The sequence below is a fragment of the Bactrocera latifrons genome, unplaced genomic scaffold (assembly GCF_001853355.1).
Source record: "Bactrocera latifrons isolate USDA-ARS-PBARC rearing strain unplaced genomic scaffold, ASM185335v1 scaffold_220, whole genome shotgun sequence".
Lineage (NCBI taxonomy): Eukaryota > Metazoa > Arthropoda > Insecta > Diptera > Tephritidae > Bactrocera > Bactrocera latifrons.
Genome location: NW_017535742.1, coordinates 54,242 through 74,131, shown reverse-complemented (window position 1 = coordinate 74,131; position 19,890 = coordinate 54,242). Strand labels below are relative to the sequence as shown.

Genomic DNA, 19,890 nt, shown 5'->3' with positions numbered 1-19,890 from the left:
ATGAACGTTTCGGCTCCAGAAATCTGATTCCGAACGCAAAATTTAATGGAAAGTTTTTGCTGATTAATTGCGATCCTTCTAAAAATCGCCGAATGCATTTTATGTAGTTCGTCTTTCGGAGCGTATACTAAACACTAATGATTATTTTAATGTGACATTTGGTCTAGATGTCACTGACAGGCTTACCAACCTAAAAAAAATACATTATTACGACGAATGTGTTTTTGCGCGTAATTTAAATTAAAAAGTCTTACTATTTTTTGCGCATGGTGTACGTACGTATTGTTACAAAGTTGGCTGAATTAATTCCGCATGAACACGCTTGCTTTGCTGACTGGGTATATAAACAACATTGCTTGTACTGAACATACGCGTGGTGACACTTTATTGGTGTGAGAAATCTCGCTACTTCCGCACTAATGCAATTCGTCAGTGGTGGTGTATACTTCCGCATAAGCAGTAGTAGTTGGTTTTGCTGCCTGTAATAACTTAAAAGTTTAGCAAGTTTTAAAGAACGCTGGATACATAAAAAGCAAAGTGCACCTGAAAAATTCACTTAGATGCAATATTGCTTTATTACATTGCAATAAACAAGTGTTTAAACTGCGGTGAATGCGTTGCAGCATTGTTTAATAGTGCAAATAAAAACACATTGCCTAGTTTTTGGAGCAGCTAAAATTTTTTTTCTGAACTTGAAACGCTGCTACAGCATATGTGTACTCATTCTAGCGCATATTTATAAGTGGAGAATTGTACAGCTAGTGCACGCAGTCATGTACACGGCAACAGGCGCCGCGCTGGCGGTATGTATTTATTTCTTTTCATCGCTTGTGTGACCAACCAAACGCCATTCGATGAGAAACAGTGTTGCATGTGAAAGAATTTGTAAATTTTTTTTTTCAATGAAATTTTCTTTTTTTATGCTGTAAAGCGTAACTTAAATACGTTTTAAAAGAAATTTTTATGAAATCTGCTGTTATACAGCTCATTTATGCGCAGAAAATTAATCAGAAAATACACGAATCATATATACAACCCTGCACTTTTTTTATTTCTGCTTTCTGCACTGTTGGCATTTGATCAGGTGGCAGACGTTGGCTGCGCTGTCGGTAGCATACCGTAGACATTTGTGTTGACGCTTTCAGTTGTTTGCTTTTCGCCTTCGTTTCGTTCGCTTGAATTCGCTCGCCAGTACGCGCCCGTATGTTATTATCGCAATTTACTTACATTTTAACATCGTAATTGAACAACATAAAAAAAGCGGAATTGTATTAAAAATACGTCGTTTGAATGGTTTGCAGTGGGTGAAGTTGCTGTTAAAGATCCCAATCGGAAGTATTACTCCTTTGCCCCTCCCTATAAATACAAACGCGTGTATGCATGTGCGAAAAATCAGGTTACGGGACTTCCTCGGCTTCCACTGAATTTGCGTTCGAATATTTGTTTTATTGACGTTTGTGTGCTCGTGCGATCGCTAAAAGTGCATCTATATACATATATTTTTTTAATCGTGGAGAAAGTGATAAGCTCAGTGTAAAATCGAAAACATAAAGAAAATTCTGCTGAATTTCCGCTTTAGCCATACAGTAAGTGAGTGTAAGAATATAACAGACAATACTTAATTAATTTTCGAATATAATTTGGTAAATTATGAAAACTTCTTGGAAAGTGTGCCGAATAAGCGAACACATTAATTAAAAAATAAGTGAGCGACTTGCCTGGTAAATTTCTGAATATTTGTGAATATCTAATAAGCAACAATTCGTTGCGTGTTTAATTGTGACAATGCACAAAAGGCAACAATATGCTAATTTTAAGTATTTTTGCAATATGTTTTTATATAAATACTATCATAATGTTACAGATAATGAACGTGGGGGGTAAGATATTTAAGTTCAGCGGTTGTTTATTGCTGTTTAGGATAAATTCCTATACTCATGAATAAATTCTATGCGACGATTCAATCAACTCAAAGTGAATGCACTTACTGCCTACGAATTATTCATAATAAAGTCGTTTCAGTAGCTTCAAAGTGTGCGGGTTGCTGCAAAAAAAAAAAAAAAAAAAAAAAAAAAAAAAAAAAAAAAAAAAAAAAAAAAAAAAAAAAAAAAAAAAAAAAAAAAAAAAAAAAACAATTAACAAACACACAAATGGGCAAAGCTATTAATCGCCAACATTGTGGGTAAAGTTTACCCAGCTGCCAGAAGCTTTCATCTCGCTTGCAACGTCATCAATAGTGGCTTGCATGCCCACTGTTTTCAATACGTTTCAAACCAGAAATCTCAAAGAGCCTCTGCCCATCTATAAATTGCATGATCAACAGTTTTTAGAGGTCTCTTTGTTTTGAGTGGCTATTATGTTGATTTCTTTGCTTTCCAGAGATCACTGAACGCTTCATTGCCTGTGCTTCCTTTGTTAATAAAATAGACAATCAGTGCGCTGACTATATTGTTGGTAGCCTAATGATTTGCGCAATGTAAATGCATAAAAGCCTTTCTCTTTTGCGTGAAATTTCCCTTAAAGAAACAATAAAATAAGATTTTTATGTAGCAGTGCTACAAAAATGTGTGGTTGTAGACATAAACGTGCATTATTTTCATAATTTTTTTTGTAAGACTTGATTTTTTCCGCACGTGGAAAGCAGCAGAGTTTGAAATCATTATAAAGTCGCGCAATTTCGTAAACCGGTAGGACAGTGTTAATGATGTGCCAGATACGAAGCAGTGCCAAAGCATCAACAACCACTTGTAGGCTTACCGCTGCCAAGTTTGGTTATTTTTTGTTGTTTGGCTTTATTGTGTAATTTTTAATTATATTTTCACGTGTTTGTAGATACATGTGTGAAATGCAGAAAGGGCCATTTTTGCTTCGGCTTTAAATATTAAGTGGTTTAGATTAAATAAATTTATTACCTGAAGATATCAAACAAAAAAATATTTAATGAATATTACTACGAATACGAGTACGCGAGCTTGTTGAACTCATTTAACCTCTTCAACCACTATTTTGGGTATAAAGTGTGAATTTTATTAACGCTGTTGGTTTTATTAACAATTTTATTTTTTGGAAAATATGTTGAATAAATTTCAATATGTAATTAATTGGAATTAAAAAATAAAAATTTAGTAAAGAAATATATTGTTTTTCCATGTTTTTTCTAATGTAATGATTTTGAATTATATATATTTTCTAAAAAAAATATTTCTACGTGTTAAGTCACTCTTAAAACTACTTTTGTTGGTATATAGTACTGATAATTTCTTGAAAGTAGCTCTTCAAAATTTATTTTCATAGTTTCCATTATTAAGCAATTAAATGTTTACACATTTATCATACATACATACAGATATCCACTTTCATTTTTTCAATTAACTATTACAATAACAACTGTCTTCAAGCCTCAACATTCGCGTACGTTTTCGTGCAGTAAGTGAAAATAATTGCAGTCAAAGCAAAATTCACTTTTCCAATGTTTCTAAAATTTATTTATTTCTTTTTTCATTTTACTTTATTACAATTACCGTTACTGTGCTCGACTGCTTGTTTTTATGTCTCGAAGCTTCGTGTTGCACGTAAATAAACGCGCCTGCTGTTTTACGGCACTTGAGGCAATAATTTTTTAAAGGCAACACAAGGCTTCAGGTTGCATGTAAACAAATGCTGCATTGCATATTAATGTGCATATATTCGTAATTATTTATTGTCTGCAACATAATCTGTTTTTTGAGTTTATGACTATACGTGGTGTAATTTTTTTTGTAGTTGTCTCGTGAGTGAAAACTGAAAGTTCTTTAGCGTGTGATAATAGATTTTGTTGAAATATTTCTTAAAAATATGTATCTAAATATAATATTTGGATTTACTTCTTTTCCAACCATTTAGAAAAAAATTTATTTTGGCTCTGTGATGTTCTTATTTGACTTCTCTGGCTGTTTCATGTGACTTGGCTTCATTTGATTTTCAAATTGTGCTGATTGACGTGTCTTGACCATATTTTTGATCTAATTATATTTAAGTCAATTGAGTAGAAATTACTTGATCATACTTCATTTGAATTAATTAGATTTCATCACAGCGTAAAATCACCTCATAGTCTGTATGTTATGTATTTTTGTATTCTATGATCTTAAGAGGGAATATGTATGGTTTTTAAACGGTAATTATGAGGAATAATATGTAATAAATTAAAATATATATAATAATAATATTAACTCAGAAAATTTAAAATATTTAATTCAGCATTCGGCTTTGAAAAATTCACATGCGCATAATATACGATTTTTCTATCGACTTGTAATCGTTTATGTGCTTTTCATCTTCGCATCTCGCTATTGATCGATTGCATTTGGTTACGCTTCAGTTATTTATTTCATAAGAAAAATCAATTATAGCGCAATATTCAATTTGTTGATACTGCCAACAACACTTGGTGTTTTATAAATACATATGTATGTTCATATAGTATATAGCATATTTGCTCACTAGCCAATGAGACCTACTTACGATTTCTAATTGCCACTGGAACAAATGTGATCATTGTTGATTATTTTTGCGCCAGTTTGTTTTCCCGTTTTTCAATTTTCATTATTTTTCACCACTAACTAACTACTGCTTCCATAGTAATTGTTCTCTGACTTTCATTCTTATTACGATCGCCGTTAATCGTGAGCAAAAGTCAGTAAGTGCCGACAGTGTAAACATAATACGTTTTGCTGTTGTTGTTTGACCCAGAAACTCTGGAATTTCAGAGTCCGCACGAGTTCGTTCAGTTGATTGACTGATTTCCAACGACTGACTCACTAACGGCAAGTATAATTTGACTCATAACACGAGGCGTTAGTGTATAGTATATTACCTTACTGATTTCTTGATTGGGTGGGCAGCTGGTTGATTTATGCATGAAAGCTTCAAGCATTTATTATTATTGTTTCCATGCGTATTTATTTTGGACTTTCAAATATTATCAATTGACTTTTAATCTAGACAACATTCTTTTCTAATCTAAGTAATGTACTATATGTATGTATGCAAATGAGTACATATAACGGGGTTTTCAATAGGGACGCTACAAAAGTAAACCCGCTTTTTTCCCGCTCATTTGACATTTTTCTTCAGTAAGGTTTGCCATTTCATCATGGAAAGATATACGATCCAACCACGAGTCGAAATTATTTAAATTTAGTACGAGAGTTCGGAGTCAGTGGCCTCAACTTTAAGGACGCTACGTCCAATTTATGGTCGTCATAATCGTCCTGTCAGATCAACAATTGAGCGCCTAGTGAAAAAATTTGAAATTGGTTGAACCGAATTTCTTACGTGCTTATCAAGATCGGCACGTTACTGTGAATAAGATTCGCTACCGCTCAATGATAACCGATTATTTTTGGCCCGAATTTGATGATATGGACTTGGACAATATGTGGTTCTAACAGGACGGCTTCACAAGGCACTGAGCGAATGTCACAATCGATTTACTGAAGACCAAGTTTGGTGAACGTATTATCGAACGTATCACGAAATGGCCCAGTCAATTGGCCGTTAGATATCCTGTTAAGCTACGTTAAGCCGTTTGTCTATGTGAAAAGCCAGCGATGCTTGACGTACTTTGCACGAATATCGAACGTAAAATTGTATTTACTAAAATGACTAACCGCTCTCACGACAGTCGAGTCTGAGTAAACGGAAAGAACCCGGATTATTATACGGCCAAGGACTATCAACTGGCGCTATTTTTCGAAATTACTTCAGGAATGTTTTCTGCGTCTACAACAACTAAAGTTACTAAAAACGCTGTACTAAAATTCGTGATAAGGACACATCCAGTACTGCGGTCACTATTTAGTAGAATTTATTCTTCTGAAATCATAGTGCATAGGCCCTGGGTTTGGACTATTATACAATTCTTATAAATGTATCCAGTTTTTATCGTAGCTTCGACTGCTCGATCTACTATTTAAACCATTAAACATATAAGAAATGAGCGCATGGATCGTCGATCACTTTGGACGGATCGTAAATTAGAGCTAGGAAATGAGATGAGAATACAAATTAGTGACCCCCATCATATCGCCATAGATATGCGATTTTACACACACATTTACAGAAAATACGCACAGGTATTATAAAAGATAAATGCATGAATTATAAATAATGTAAACAAAACGAAAAAGGCGAAAGGCAAAGGCAAAGGCAATTTCAAAACGCAAATTGCAGTTGGTTGCGTTGTGGCTTTGTTGCCGCCATATTTGTACGTGAAAATATTTCTTTGCATTTTCTCTTTTGTTGTTTATGGCTTTAGTGTCAATATTGTGCAATTCACTCACTATTCGTTTGTGTGGATTTTCACAATTTTGTTGTTGGTAAAATTCATGTTTCTTTGAATGCAATTAGTTCATGCTTTGCTAACAGTTAATTGGATTTTATCCGCTGGGCTAATATGCACCTAAGGTTTAAAATAGACAACAAATTTCAGAAAACCTTCGACTATAAAAATTACAAAAAAATAAGTAAAAATAATAATAATACATACACTTTTATCAAATATAAGTTATGACTTTTTGTCAAGGCAACAGAAACTTATTAACCGATTAATACCAGGAAATATTAGACTAACAAATTTTGCGCAATTTGCAGCACATTCGGGGAAAGTAAACAAATAATTGAGTATCAAAACCGTTTGTAAACATTAGAAAAATACATACTATACGCTTGTGTATTTGCTCGACATACTTTTTGAATGATACAATGAAGCACATATCTGCTAAAAAATATATCTTTTGACCTTGAACAATAACGCGTTGCAAAAAATGTGTATATATGTAATTATATATGGAGCAAAAAAAATAAACAACAACACAAAAGTGAAAATGCAAAAGCGGCATTAATTAAAGCATGAGTTCATTCGCTGCATGAATAGGAGAGAAAAGCAGACCTCAAAACTAAATATTTCCTCCTACCACTCTCATGCCCACATGGACGTCGAAAATAAACAAACTTTGAAGTATCTATGTATGCAATTAGAGAATGAAAAAATATATTTTAATAAAAGCGAATGGAATGCACTTACTATGTCACTCAAGATCAAATTTGATCCGCACGTATATATAAATTGCCCAACAAATCGTATAGATAAATTTTTTTCCTGTATTGGTACAGCATTTTTAAGTTCGTGCTAAGTTTGGTTTTGTCTCGAGATTTTTACCATGAAAACAAAACAATCAGTTTACTTAAATTTTTTTATTTCCAATGGAAACATCCACCTCTGTTAATAACATAAATGTTAAAGAAACAGTTCCTGAATATCATCGTTTTAACAGCAAAGGGATAACTGTGGATCTCAAACTTCTCTTATTGATCGCTTCAAAACATTTTGGTTAATGTTTTGGGTATAAAGCGTGTCAATGCTAGTCTCATTTGAAACTGAAAATTGTCATTTTAGCATTAGAGAGATAGAATAGGTTATGGCTTGTTTTAACACATTTTAGTTAACGTTTTGGGTATAAAGCGTGTCAATGCTAGTCTCCTTTACAAAAACGACGATGAGTAGATGTTGCAAAAGAGATGCTTGACAGACTGACTGGACCCTACAATGGCATGAATATGACGCCGAAACTGTTCAACAATCTGGCGAATTGGGCTACAAAATAGAGAGTAAACTGAGAAATCCAAAATTCACTGAGGGCATCCCAGCTGAGTTTTGTAACAATGGCATGGAAAATTGGATTAAATTTGTCATGCTTAGCAGCCTACAATATAAATATTTTGAAAACGGTAATATGGATTTGAACTAAAATACGTGAGAAAGAAAAATACGTTTTTTTTTTCGTCCGGGTCAAATTTGATCGTTATGGTATGAACAAAAATAATCGAAGTAACAGGTCAGTTGAAAATCGCCACCTAAGAATAGATGGCGCTACTAGAATTAAACCCATATTATTACTAGTTAGCCCTAACCTTCGAAAGGCGCGCATATAAATTTAGCTACCGAATCATTACTTTATGAATTATATCATTTTGAATGAAGCAACTTTTGTTTTTGTGGAAAAAATGAAAGAAACACCGTAGACGGTGAACCTAGCGGACGCCCAAAAGAGGTCGTTACAGAGGAAAACCTCAAAAAAAAAAAAGTACCAAAAACAATTTTGGATAACCGAAAAGTGAAATTTTTCGAGACAAAAGGCACTCTAAAGATATTAACTGAACTATATCATATGCGAATATTTGGGTATGAGAAAACTCTGTGCAAAGTAGGTGCCGCGCCAGCTCATATTTGACCAAAAACAACGACGAGTTGATGATTCGGAGCAGTGTCACGACATGTCATGACATGTTCAAGCGCAATAAACCTGTGTTTCTGTGTCGATATTTTACTTCGAAGAACAAATGATAGTCATCCGAGTGGACTGCACACGCTGAACCTGTTCCAAGATGTGGAAAAACCCTACAGACGGCTGGCAAGGTTTTACGATAGATATGGAATAATTTTTATAGACTACCTTGAAAAAGGAAGGGCAATCAACATTAGTGGACTTTTTAAATTCGCCGAAAAAAAACCGCATTTGAAGAAAAGAAAGTACTGTTTCACCAAGACAATGCACAGTGTCACAAATGAGTGAAAACGATGGCAAAAATCCTTCAATTGGCCCCAGTGACTATTTCCACAGTTCTCATAAAAATGGTCGCTGGAGGAAATGTTCGTCGAATGAAGAGCTGAGAATTGAATCGCTGAAACTGAGACCAATTTTGAAGCAAAGGACAAATCGTGCTACAAAAATTGTATCGAAAAGTCGAAGTCGTCTCTGGAAGAGAACTATGTTGAATAAATAAAAAAGAATTTTACAAAAAAAAAATGTGTTTTACCATAGCAAGCTGGGGAATTGTCAATTGACCTGTTAGCTGTACTTTTTAATATTTAGATGTAAAAAATAGTGTCGTATTTTCTATGAAAATCAGCAGCTTCCGTGACCTTTCGTTTACAGAGCATTTTTTTTATAAGCTTCGAACATTCACTTTCTTAGGGAATGTTATCCAAAACTTGTTATCTGCCAGCGGCGATGTTGTGCATACATGTTTATATGTATTATCTCCATCCGATTTGCCATTTATTTCCTCTCAACTGCATGCATTTTATTTGCATATATTTTATTCTGGACGCCTTATTTGCCTTTGCTTCACTTCATTTTGCCTGATTCACAAATAAGCGTATATTTGTATGTGTGTATAAGATTATACATACATATGTATATGGCATACTTTTGCTTTGTACGATCATGCTGCCGCGATCATTGTGCCAATTTTTCGCTCTTCCATTTTTCAAGTTTTCCCTCCCATCTGTCTTTGCATTGTCATTCGGCAGCTTTTTGCTTGCTACCGTTTGCGAATTTCGTAGGTTTCTATGCGCGCAACGACATCTATACATATGTATGTAGGTTTTTGTGTATGCAGGTACTTAAGCAATCGGATTTTATGGCAAACGCTTTTGCAAATTATTTGCAATCTCCTACATTCCATTTGCATTGGCGCATATTTACCGACAATATAAAGCGATAGCAGCGACGGCAAAAAAGAAAATAATAATTATAAATAAATACAAAAAAAAAAATATTGCGCTACCTTCATTTAATCGGGCACGTAACGCCTTCCTGCGACTATCTTGTCGATTTCGCAAAGAAGAAAACGCGAAGGGGAGGAGGGGCACGCAAGGTGCTGCGAATATTCACGCGTTCGGCACGATTTGCGTAAGCGCGACAAGTGCGGTTCATGGCTCTATAACACATCAGCTAATTATTTTATATTTACACCATGCATAATTCCAAGCGACACTGGCTTTCATCCGTGTTTTTGGTCTCATTAGCGTCACCTTAGCCACGTCATGCATTAGCGGTTTATTTCAAAGAATTGAAATATATCAAAAAAAAAAAAAGCAAAAAACGCAGTAACGCACTTTCCATTGTGAGAATGACACGACTAAGCGCTGCGACTAAATAAGGGCCAAGCCCATTGCGCATATGTACTGACGCCTTGTTTCAGCCGCGTCAATAATAGGGCGGTGGCACTGATGTTGTTGTTTTTGCTCATCATCACCAGCAATTTAATTATGCGTTTTGTTCTGCATTCCATTTTCTCAGGCTCTGTCAGCGCAAAATTTTATGTCCTATATTGTCATCCCGTCAAATAGGCTTCCATTGTGAAAGTACCGCCCTTAGCGGCATAAATCGCGCCAATTCCATTACCGTAAGACCAGCTGTCGTGTGAATTGTTCATATCTTTTCCATATTACTTCTGACCAGCAGTTGTTGTATCAGTTTTTCGCCTTAAAATTCCAATCAATATGATTATATTTTGTTTTTGTTTTTTTCTGCATCCCTTTTCTTCGGCATATTTGTTGCCATTAAGTGGTATTACTCGTTTTGCGAATTTGGCTATTTCTAATCGTCAAGGCTGTTGAAAAGTGACGTCGTACAATTATGGAGATTTGTACCTATGTATGTACCAATACATATACCATGCACACACACACACACTTGTTGAAGTGTAAAAACTTTTTATAATCAATACCGCTTATCTCATGTGATTGGAGTAGATTCGCCTTACTCTTCACTCTATCTGGTAGTCAATTGTCATTTATTATAGATTTACGCATACAAGTGAGTATAGTATAACAGTTTCCTTCTAATCTAAACAGTGCAACGTTATAATGCATTTCCGGTTTTTAATCGGACATTGTTAAGCAGATAAAAGTCAATCTAGCTTTATACATACATATTTGTGTATGTATTTTTGTAAATTTTTTTTTTATTATTTATAAAGGATGATCCATTTCGAGGTTTCCTACCTTTTTAGAGGAAAAACACAAAAAACACAGAAACTTCAAATTTCATGGGGAATGTTTATTTTTATTCGGAAAAACATTATTTGGGATTTTTTTGTTTAATATGTTGGCCTCTACTACGTCTCAGATGGTCCATCAGTTGAGTCCAATTTTCGATGACTTCGAGCATTTCGAATAACCGGCGAATGACACGCTTGATGTTTTGCTCCAAGGCCTGAACCGAAGCTGTATTGTCCGTATAGACTTTACATATCCCCACAGGAAAAAGTCTAACTGTACGATATCATACGATATTCGTGGCTAATCGAAGCTCACTGAAGTGCTCTTTCAATAAATCTGGCGCCGTCTTGTTGAAACCAAATGTCCCTGAGATCACGAGCTTCAATTTCAGGTATCAAACAGTCGGTTATTATGGCGTGATAACGGTCACCATTGACGGATACTTTCTCACCAGCATTATTTTTGAAGAAATATGGATCGATGATTCCACCAGCCCACAAACCACACCAAACCGCACCGCTTGGGAAGGTCGAACGGCTTCAGTTCTTGCACAAGCTGTATTTTTTCTGCTTTTATTCTGAGATCTCGACTTATAATGGGTCAAGTCGACTTTCCACGATCTTCACGGTTGCTTTTCTTTCTTCACTCAAGCTCACTCAGGTTCAGTAGTCAGATTATGTTGACCATAAGTTGAACGAAGCATTCTTTACAGACCTTGAATTGTCGTAATAAAGTTAAATGATAATATATTTCCATTATCGTCGATTCATTTTGAAAAGTTTTGGCTTTTCTTGATCCGTAGCCGATCTCTAGCAAGGCCTTCGAAAAATAGTGTCTGACAGTGAATCATATTTTTCTGCCTGAAATTAATCAAACAAAAAAAAAATTTGATGAATACAAAAAAAGTCGATTTGTGAGAAAAAATTTACGCTTCAGAGACTGCCTTGAAAAGTCGAAATTTTATTCCTCCGATCATCACCTGACACATATATCTAAGAAGGTATTGTAGAAATTTGAAGTTGATCGACTCAGGCGTTTCAGGAAACATTTCCTCACTGACTCTGAATACATTTTTTCTAGAAAATCGTGTTGTGCCGCCGATACAAAAAGATTTAAAAATAAGCTTATATCTCCGAAACGATTTGCTTGTTATTTTCGGATGTTGTTATTATTATTTAAAAGACCTTCTGGACCAGTATATAAGAGTTTTTTAAGTACACCAACGGACCGGCGTTCTAAGCTGCCTAAGTGCAATCCCTCTTAGTCTAACCTAAGCTCATACTTTCGATATACATATATGCAAATAATAAAATTGATTTTTTGATATTCACAAGTAATTATAACCTCTTAATATATATATATATATATAAGTCTAATCTGCTTCATTTAAATTAAATTTTCAAATATTTATTAAGTAAAAATAACGTCACGTTTTGTTTAATGAGGCGAGTTTGGAATCATAATTCTACTAGTAATACTAATTATACTAAATATTCTGTTTTTCCAGAATAGTCCCAAACCATATTTCTCTCTACATTTCCACAAATAACTTGGAAATACCATAATTGCGTTTGCATGTGTATTTATTGATTTTTAATTTGAAAGGTTAAAAAGAGAAGATCGATATCTACGCGTGAAGACAACCAAACCGTTACTAATTACATCTATTATTTGAACACTGCATTTTTTCTTTAAATTTATGACTGCAAACTAAACAAAATTGTTCGATTGCTGAAAAGATAAAACAATGCGTTGATCAGCGCCCCAAATAATCATAAAGGGACAACTTTTCCACCTTGGTGGGTTTCGAGGCCGAGCTAAAGCCTCTGCCGTGCTGTGGATCCGGCACTCGGTCCCAATACGACTCCTGAACTGAACTGAATTTTCCATTTTACCTGCCACCACGAATCTGACAAGACTATGCTGAGCTTCAGTATTCCTGACTATTTCAGTGTTTTTCAATCCGAGGTTGTAGCCATTGAGGTACCGGTATATTTACTGATATCAAGGCGGCGATTCTAGCCCTAAGCTCACTAACCGTGCACTCAGGGCCAGTTAAGGAATGCCTAACCTCATTATCAATGGCGTCATTATGATAAAACTAGGCTACAGGGGAATCGCAGGTAACTGTAAAGCTGATGAACTGGTTGAGTGGCGATCCAGTCAGACCCTACCTAATTTCGAAATATTCTATATATATGTATGTATCTCTTATAATAACCAAATTCCGTCAAACGAAATCGCAATTATTATTCATTAAAAGTATATTTTTTTTTTATTCCTTTCAGCATATCTCGGCAGCGTCCACCACCGATTTTGAACTGATTGTGACTGAAAAACAAGAAACTTCAATATGTCCGCAGCAGTCGCGTCGGCACCGACAACAGCAACAACGGCGACAACAACCAAACCTGTAAACAAGGCAACAACATCAAAAACCAATAATAATAATAATAACAATAACAATAATATTAAAACAGCAACAAAAGTTGCAAGTTCTAGCGGCGATACGACGAGCAAAGCAAACAAAAGCGTTGCAGCAAACAAAAGCAACACAACAAACACCAACAACAGCGGCAACAATGATGACAACAATAACAATGGCAAGCAACAACGCCTAAAATACATAGCGAATGTAGTGCGCGCTTTAGTGACATCACGCAAACCGCCGTGCAAACTACGCGAGGTACTCAACGAGTATCCAGAAATCGAAGGTGAACCATTGAATTTTCGCAAACTCGGCTACACATCAGCTAAAGATCTGCTGAAGGCGACCGGCGAATTCAGTTTTATGCAATATGGTGAAGAGGTGAGTGCGATAAAACACATAAAATGCATAAATATATATATAAATACCTAAATCAGTGCATACTCGGGTATGGAAAACTTGTTTATTTGGCAAGATATTTTTACGAAATTTGACATGAACTATTGTCCAAGAAAGTGGCACAAGCTCCGAAGAAATTGTTCAAATCGGTCTGCTATAGCATATAGCTGTCATGCAAACTGAACGCTCAAACTTAAGTTCTTGTATGAAAACTTTTTTATTTTACAAGTTATCCTCGCGAAATTTGTCAAAAACTATTCTCCAAGAAAGTGCCACCATCTCCGAAGAAATTGTTCAGATCGAACCACTATATCATATAACTGTCATACAAACTGAACGATCCTGCTCAAATTCTTGTATGAAAACTTTTTTGTTTGTAAAGGGTATTATAGCTTCGGTTCAGCCAAAGTTAGTTAGTTTTGTTTTTATTTTTAATTTTTATTGAGCACTATTTAACTATGCACATGTTTAATCACCCTGTATTATGTGCATTGTACTCATTTAAGTTTCCGAAATTTAGGACTCATTTGTCTCATTCACTTTTTTTTTTGTCTGGTTTTGGCCTCACACTTTGTGACAGTGCATGTCGAAGACGTAGCCAGTGTGTCTGCGTCGGTTTCTTCGAAAGTTTTCTAAAAATATACAGTTCTAGTGCAACGAACTTTTTTAACCCCCAAAATAATACAGCAAATTTGTGATTTTTTTGTTTTTGTTTTCTTGAATTGAAAATTAAAGGGCTTACAGTTCTAAAGCGGAACTATCATACAAATATATAATTCACAGCACATCTGCAAAACGATTTGCTGCGCTTTCGATAAACAAAAGTGTTGAAAAGTGAGGCTAGAATAAAAAATAACACATGCAAGTCAAACCATCTGTGTGTGTGTGCGCCTATACATGTGTATATACAAGTTTGTAAAGTTCAAAATCGTTGTAAATTATTCATTGCATTGAATCAAGAGCGTGTTATTACTTAACTTGTAGCAAATGTAGCGCTCTTGGCACAACAGCATCTACTCTGGCGCTGCTCTCGATCAATTTCGATGATCACATTTGCGCGCGCTCTGAGTATCTCTGAGTTTCCACAAAAATAGTTTTACCTCACCCTTATATGTTCACTTATTCTAATTGCACTCTTACTTATTTGTATCTTACGTGCTCACTTATGCTCTCTCCCTTATTGCCGCAGACATACATAGATGCCGTGCCTAGCCAGAAGTCGGCGCACATCTCGTCTATGGTGAGACAGCAAAAGTCAAGCAAATCGACACGGATCACAGCCGCACCACAAGTGAGACAACCGAAACGCTCCGATCAGAGTTGGAATAAGAGCAGCTATTCGTCAAACGTCTTCCAGCGTTTGCCGGCGACGGGTCAGCAGCAGCAGCAGCAGCAACAACAGCAGCGTTGGCGTAGTAATGTGAACACCAACGCAGCAGGGGCTGGTGATCGCAACAACAACAGTAGTCAGCAGCAAAACAATAACAATCGCAACAGCAGTGCGAGTGGGCAGCAGCAACAACAACAACAGAAAGATAAATCGCAACAGCAAAAACCAACACAGCCACAAGCGAAGACACAGACGCAACAACAGCAAAAGGCAACGAAACCACAACAACAAGCACAGAAATCTCAACAGCAACAACAACAACCGCCTTTGCAGCGTCAAAAGTCGCTCGGCGCAACAACGACGAGTAAGGCCGCAAGCGGTGGCGAGAAGAAAGATCTACGCGAAATGTTGAACGCAAAGGTCGCGCAACAGCAGCAATCGAATGGTGGTGGTGGTGGTGGGGCCGCCAACAATGGCAACAAGGCGGCTGGCGAGACTGATTTACGCGAACGTTTGAATGCCAAGCGACAACAACAGCAACAGCAGCAACAACAAAAGCCACAGCCAGCTGTTGAACAGCAAAAATCAACGCCACGTCCCATTCTGGGGCAGAACAACAATTCGGCAATCGCAATTGCTTCGACATTGATATTGGCGCAGCGTGAGCAAAAAATGCAGGAGCAGCATCAGCAACAGCGCGCCCAGCTGTTGGCTGCGCAACACTTACGTCAGCAGCAGCAGCAGCAACAACAACAACAACAACACCAACAGCAGCTGATACAACAAAATCTGCTGCAGCAACAACAATTGCAGAAACAGGCACAGCAACAGCTGCAGGCACAACAACAGCTGCAGGCGCAACAACAGCAACAGCAAACGCAGACACGTCAATTGATGGCTGCCGGCGTTGCCAAACCGGGCGTTGGCATCGGTTCGGTGCAAGATCGCTTACGCATACGCATTAGTAATAATAATAATAATCAAAACGGTAACGGTTTTGGCGCGTCCACAAATGGTAGCAACACACCCGAAACGTCACCGGCGCTATCCTCCACAGGTTCTGACAAACTGGTGACGGCGACGAACTCATTTGTCGCCTCGGCGGCTATGCAACAGCTGCAGCTTCAACAGCAGCCACAATTCCATAAACAGCGCTACATCGTCAAACAGCAGCAGATGCAACAACAACAGCAACATCAGTTTGGCGAGGCCAACGGTCAGGTAACTGTCTGAGCACGCTTAAATACAACTACAACATGGTCAAGCCATGCTCACTCTCTTTTCAGCACGTGATACCGCCACGCGTTTTCCAATTCAACCCCAAACTCGACCCGATCACTTCGCTAACGCAATACTGTGTGGTGCGTCGTTACGCGCCGCCAGCATTCAGCGCTATACGCTCGAAATTTACACGTCTCTATCAGTGTCGTGTCAATGTGAATGGCACTATCTTCTCCACATATCCCAATGAATATTTACACGAGCATGTCGCTCAAATCTCATGCGCTCAAAAGGCTATTGAACAATTGAAGCTGCAAGAGTCGCGACGTCCTTTGCCGCTGTTCTCGGATGGTGATACCGATCTTATTGACAAACTCTACAATGAATTGCAGCAACATCCACATGGTATATTCGCCAAAAACATACCGGAGATATTCGAGGAAGCGTACAAACAGTCATTGCCGGAACACTGGTGGACGTTGGTGCAGACGTCACCGAAATTCATCACCGAATCGGCGACCAATAATGCTGTGATTGTCTTTGCCAACGAGGAGGCGGATAAAGAAAAGGGTAAGAAATTAAGTGCAAAGTAACTGTCTAAATACCAGAAAAACATTTTTATGGCATTTTTGAGAGTTAAAAGAAAAATTCGAGTATGCGATCTTGTGAACTTGACAGCTGTCACACTGCGGTGAAAAAATTGTTAATATCTCGAAGGAAACGTCGGACACCCTATAAAGATCAGTGTGACGAGCAGCGACGATTTAGCCGAACCGTTCATATTTTTTGTAACTAGTCCGTCAGTTGTTGAGTTATCGAGCTGAAATTTTGCACAAGTCATTTTCCCCACAATATGCTACTTTTTCATCGGATTCGCCGATATCGGACTACTAGATCACATAGCTGCCATACACACCGAACTTTCGGAATCAAGTGCTTGTAAGGAAAACTTTTTCATTTTACAAGCTATCTTCACGAAGTTCTGCATGCATTATTTTCTAAGGCAACTCTATAATCTACGCATATTTTGCTTAGATCGAATCACTATAGCATATGGCTGCCATACAAACTGAACGATTAAAATTAAATATTTGTATGAAAACCTTTTTTATTTTATAATAAATCTTCGCGGAATTTGTCAGGGTTTATTGTCTAAGCCAACGCTACAATCTCCGTTCACTCTATCATTAGATCGGAACACTATAGCATATCCCTACCATACAAACTGACCGATGAGAATCGCGATAAAGAACTTTTTATGCCCTTTTAAACTATTAGAAATGCCGTGTAGGGTATCGTAGCTTCGGTGCAACCACAGGTAGCGTTTTTCTTTTATTCGTTCACTTTTTCGTTCTTTTTTTTCGTTATTTTTTATCACCACTAACCTAATTAACCACTTACTTACATATTTTTGTTATCTTCTTATGTAGCTGGTAGCAGCGGTGCAATCATACAAATGGATGGCATTGCTCTACCGTGGAAACAAAAATATTGGCAGTTGTACATCACATATTGTGCCTCCACAATCGATGTGTGGGCACGCCTCTTCGGCAAGGAGTATAGCGAACGCTTTGATAGCGTTATGAGCGATATCGATGCGCATATGTCAACGCAAAAGACGCGTCCATTATCACTGGCATGCAAAAATATCTATTTGGTGTGCATCAATGACTGCTGGCATCGTGTACGCGTCGAAGAGCTGGACAAACCGAATGCAACGGCGCGTTGCTTCTTCATCGACTACGGCGATAGTGATTGGGTGGCTGTGAGTGAATTATATATATGTGAGGCACAGTTCTTGCGTTTGCCAGCGCAAGCTGTGCCTTTGTCGCTGTTCGGTTTGGAGGATTTCGCCGGTAATCCGAATGCGCGACGGCACTTGGATGCGATGTTGTCAAGCAAATCGGTGGTGAGTGAGATTTTGACAAAGGAAAGTGACTTCTACAACACGGAATCGAGCGCTTGTGGTAAAATACAAGTGGTATTGTATGATACTTCAACTGAGGAGGATGTGAATCTGAATCCATTGCTGTTGAGCAAGATTTGCGATGATACACCGCCGCCAGAAATCAAACACAAAGGCGCCACCAATGTGCTGGTCTCACATATAAGCGATGAGGGTGATCTATATTTGCAGATACTCAACACTGACTTCAAATACGTACAGGTGTGTATTTAAGCAAACAGTTAACCATTATCGTGTGATTATGCTTACATATTAAATTTTTTTTCAGAAACTAATTCAACAACTCATCGAGTCGAAATTCAAACGCGATCAACACAAGATCACTGCTACCGATCTGAAACGTTCCAATCTCTTCTTAATATGTGACGACAGCAATGACGGCGAGACACAGTGGTATCGTGGCGCACTCGCCGACATGCCGAGCTATCGCGTCGAGGATGAAGAATTCGATATATTATATGTGGATTATGGCATCACACGTCGCACGCACATTTCGAACATTTTCCGTTTAGAATCGCTAAGTACAGCGTTGAGCAAATTCCCAAGACAAGCGATACGCGCACGTCTGCACAACATACCGCCAATCAACAAGAGCATTGTTGGACGTATGCGCGCATTACTGCCAGCCAATTGCGCTGCTTTTGTGAGTATAATTTCATTTGACGAAATTTTCCCCAAATTTCTTCGCACAAATTAAGTTGATTTTTGTATCCCTTAGGTGAAAATGAATAAACCCGGCAAATTGCCATATGTCACCATCTATCGTCGCCATGAAAGCTCTGATATGCTGTGCAATATAAACGAGGATATACGCATGGAAGCCGAATTGGAATGGTGCGTATGCTAAAAATTATTGCAGAAACTATTTAATCCATTTTATACATTCCAGTTCTACGGCTTCGAATGGCGAGGACGATGATGCGCCCATCAATGGCAAACACTTTGGTCTGGCTAAAAATGGCAGTGCTGGTAGCTTAAATTCGCCAACAACACAACAAACCTTTGTAGAAATGACGCGTGGTCTAACACTCACTTCTTCAGTGCCAAATTCACCACAAAAGGTGGCTGAGCTGCCAAAACTACAGAATTACACTGCTATTCCGAGTGATCCAAATGATTTTCTGGAAGTGCGTGTCACTATGTCAGCGAATCCTTCCAATTTTACGGTGCGTTAATTAGTAAATAAATTAATAAAATAAATATTAAATTTTTCAAATTGCTTTAGATACAACCCTACAAAGACTATCCCCGCCTTCGTGATCTCATGAAGGAACTGCAGGAGTACTGTGAAAATAACGATGAATTCATACCGGCTGATATGGTGGAAATAGGACAGGCCTATGCGGCCAAAAATCCGGATGGTTTCTATCATCGGTAAGCAACCATATTTCAGTTAACGCGCAATTAGAAAAAAATCACTGATATTTTTCGGAAAAATGTTGTATTTGTGTAAGTTTGTATTTAATACATTATTTTCATTCTTTTGCATTGCAGTGTTGTTGTAGTGAATACCTACAATGGTGATATGATACACGTTTGTTTCTGTGATTTCGGTGATATAGCAATTTTACGCAGCGACCAATTGAAAATATTACCGGCGAAGTATCGTCAATTACCGAAAATGTCGATACAAGCTAAATTGCATGGTGAGTTGGATATTTTCTTTTTTCAATAAATTTGTTTATACTTTTTTTTTAATATTTTTTTTATTTTTT

The 19,890-nt window shown here is 37.3% G+C and overlaps 1 protein-coding gene across 3 annotated transcripts in view; it reads left to right on the top strand.

Annotated features, from left to right (window-relative positions):
* Window positions 1-512: 512 nt before the first annotated feature.
* Window positions 513-19,890, top strand: part of LOC108968585 — a 21,835-nt gene continuing 2,457 nt past the window's right edge. The window contains exons 1-10 of one of the 3 annotated variants that reach the window (XM_018932709.1): window positions 513-803; window positions 13,120-13,640; window positions 14,848-16,209; window positions 16,275-16,779; window positions 17,640-18,376; window positions 18,444-18,818; window positions 18,894-19,009; window positions 19,065-19,341; window positions 19,401-19,549; window positions 19,670-19,821. In XM_018932709.1, the coding sequence (XP_018788254.1) occupies window positions 13,185-13,640; window positions 14,848-16,209; window positions 16,275-16,779; window positions 17,640-18,376; window positions 18,444-18,818; window positions 18,894-19,009; window positions 19,065-19,341; window positions 19,401-19,549; window positions 19,670-19,821 (4,129 nt within the window). In that variant the 5' untranslated portion in view covers window positions 513-803; window positions 13,120-13,184. Of the gene's footprint in view, window positions 804-1,137; window positions 1,591-13,119; window positions 13,641-14,847; window positions 16,210-16,274; window positions 16,780-17,639; window positions 18,377-18,443; window positions 18,819-18,893; window positions 19,010-19,064; window positions 19,342-19,400; window positions 19,550-19,669; window positions 19,822-19,890 lie in introns of those variants that run through there. The other 2 variants (XM_018932706.1, XM_018932707.1) reach the window with 2 other exon arrangements.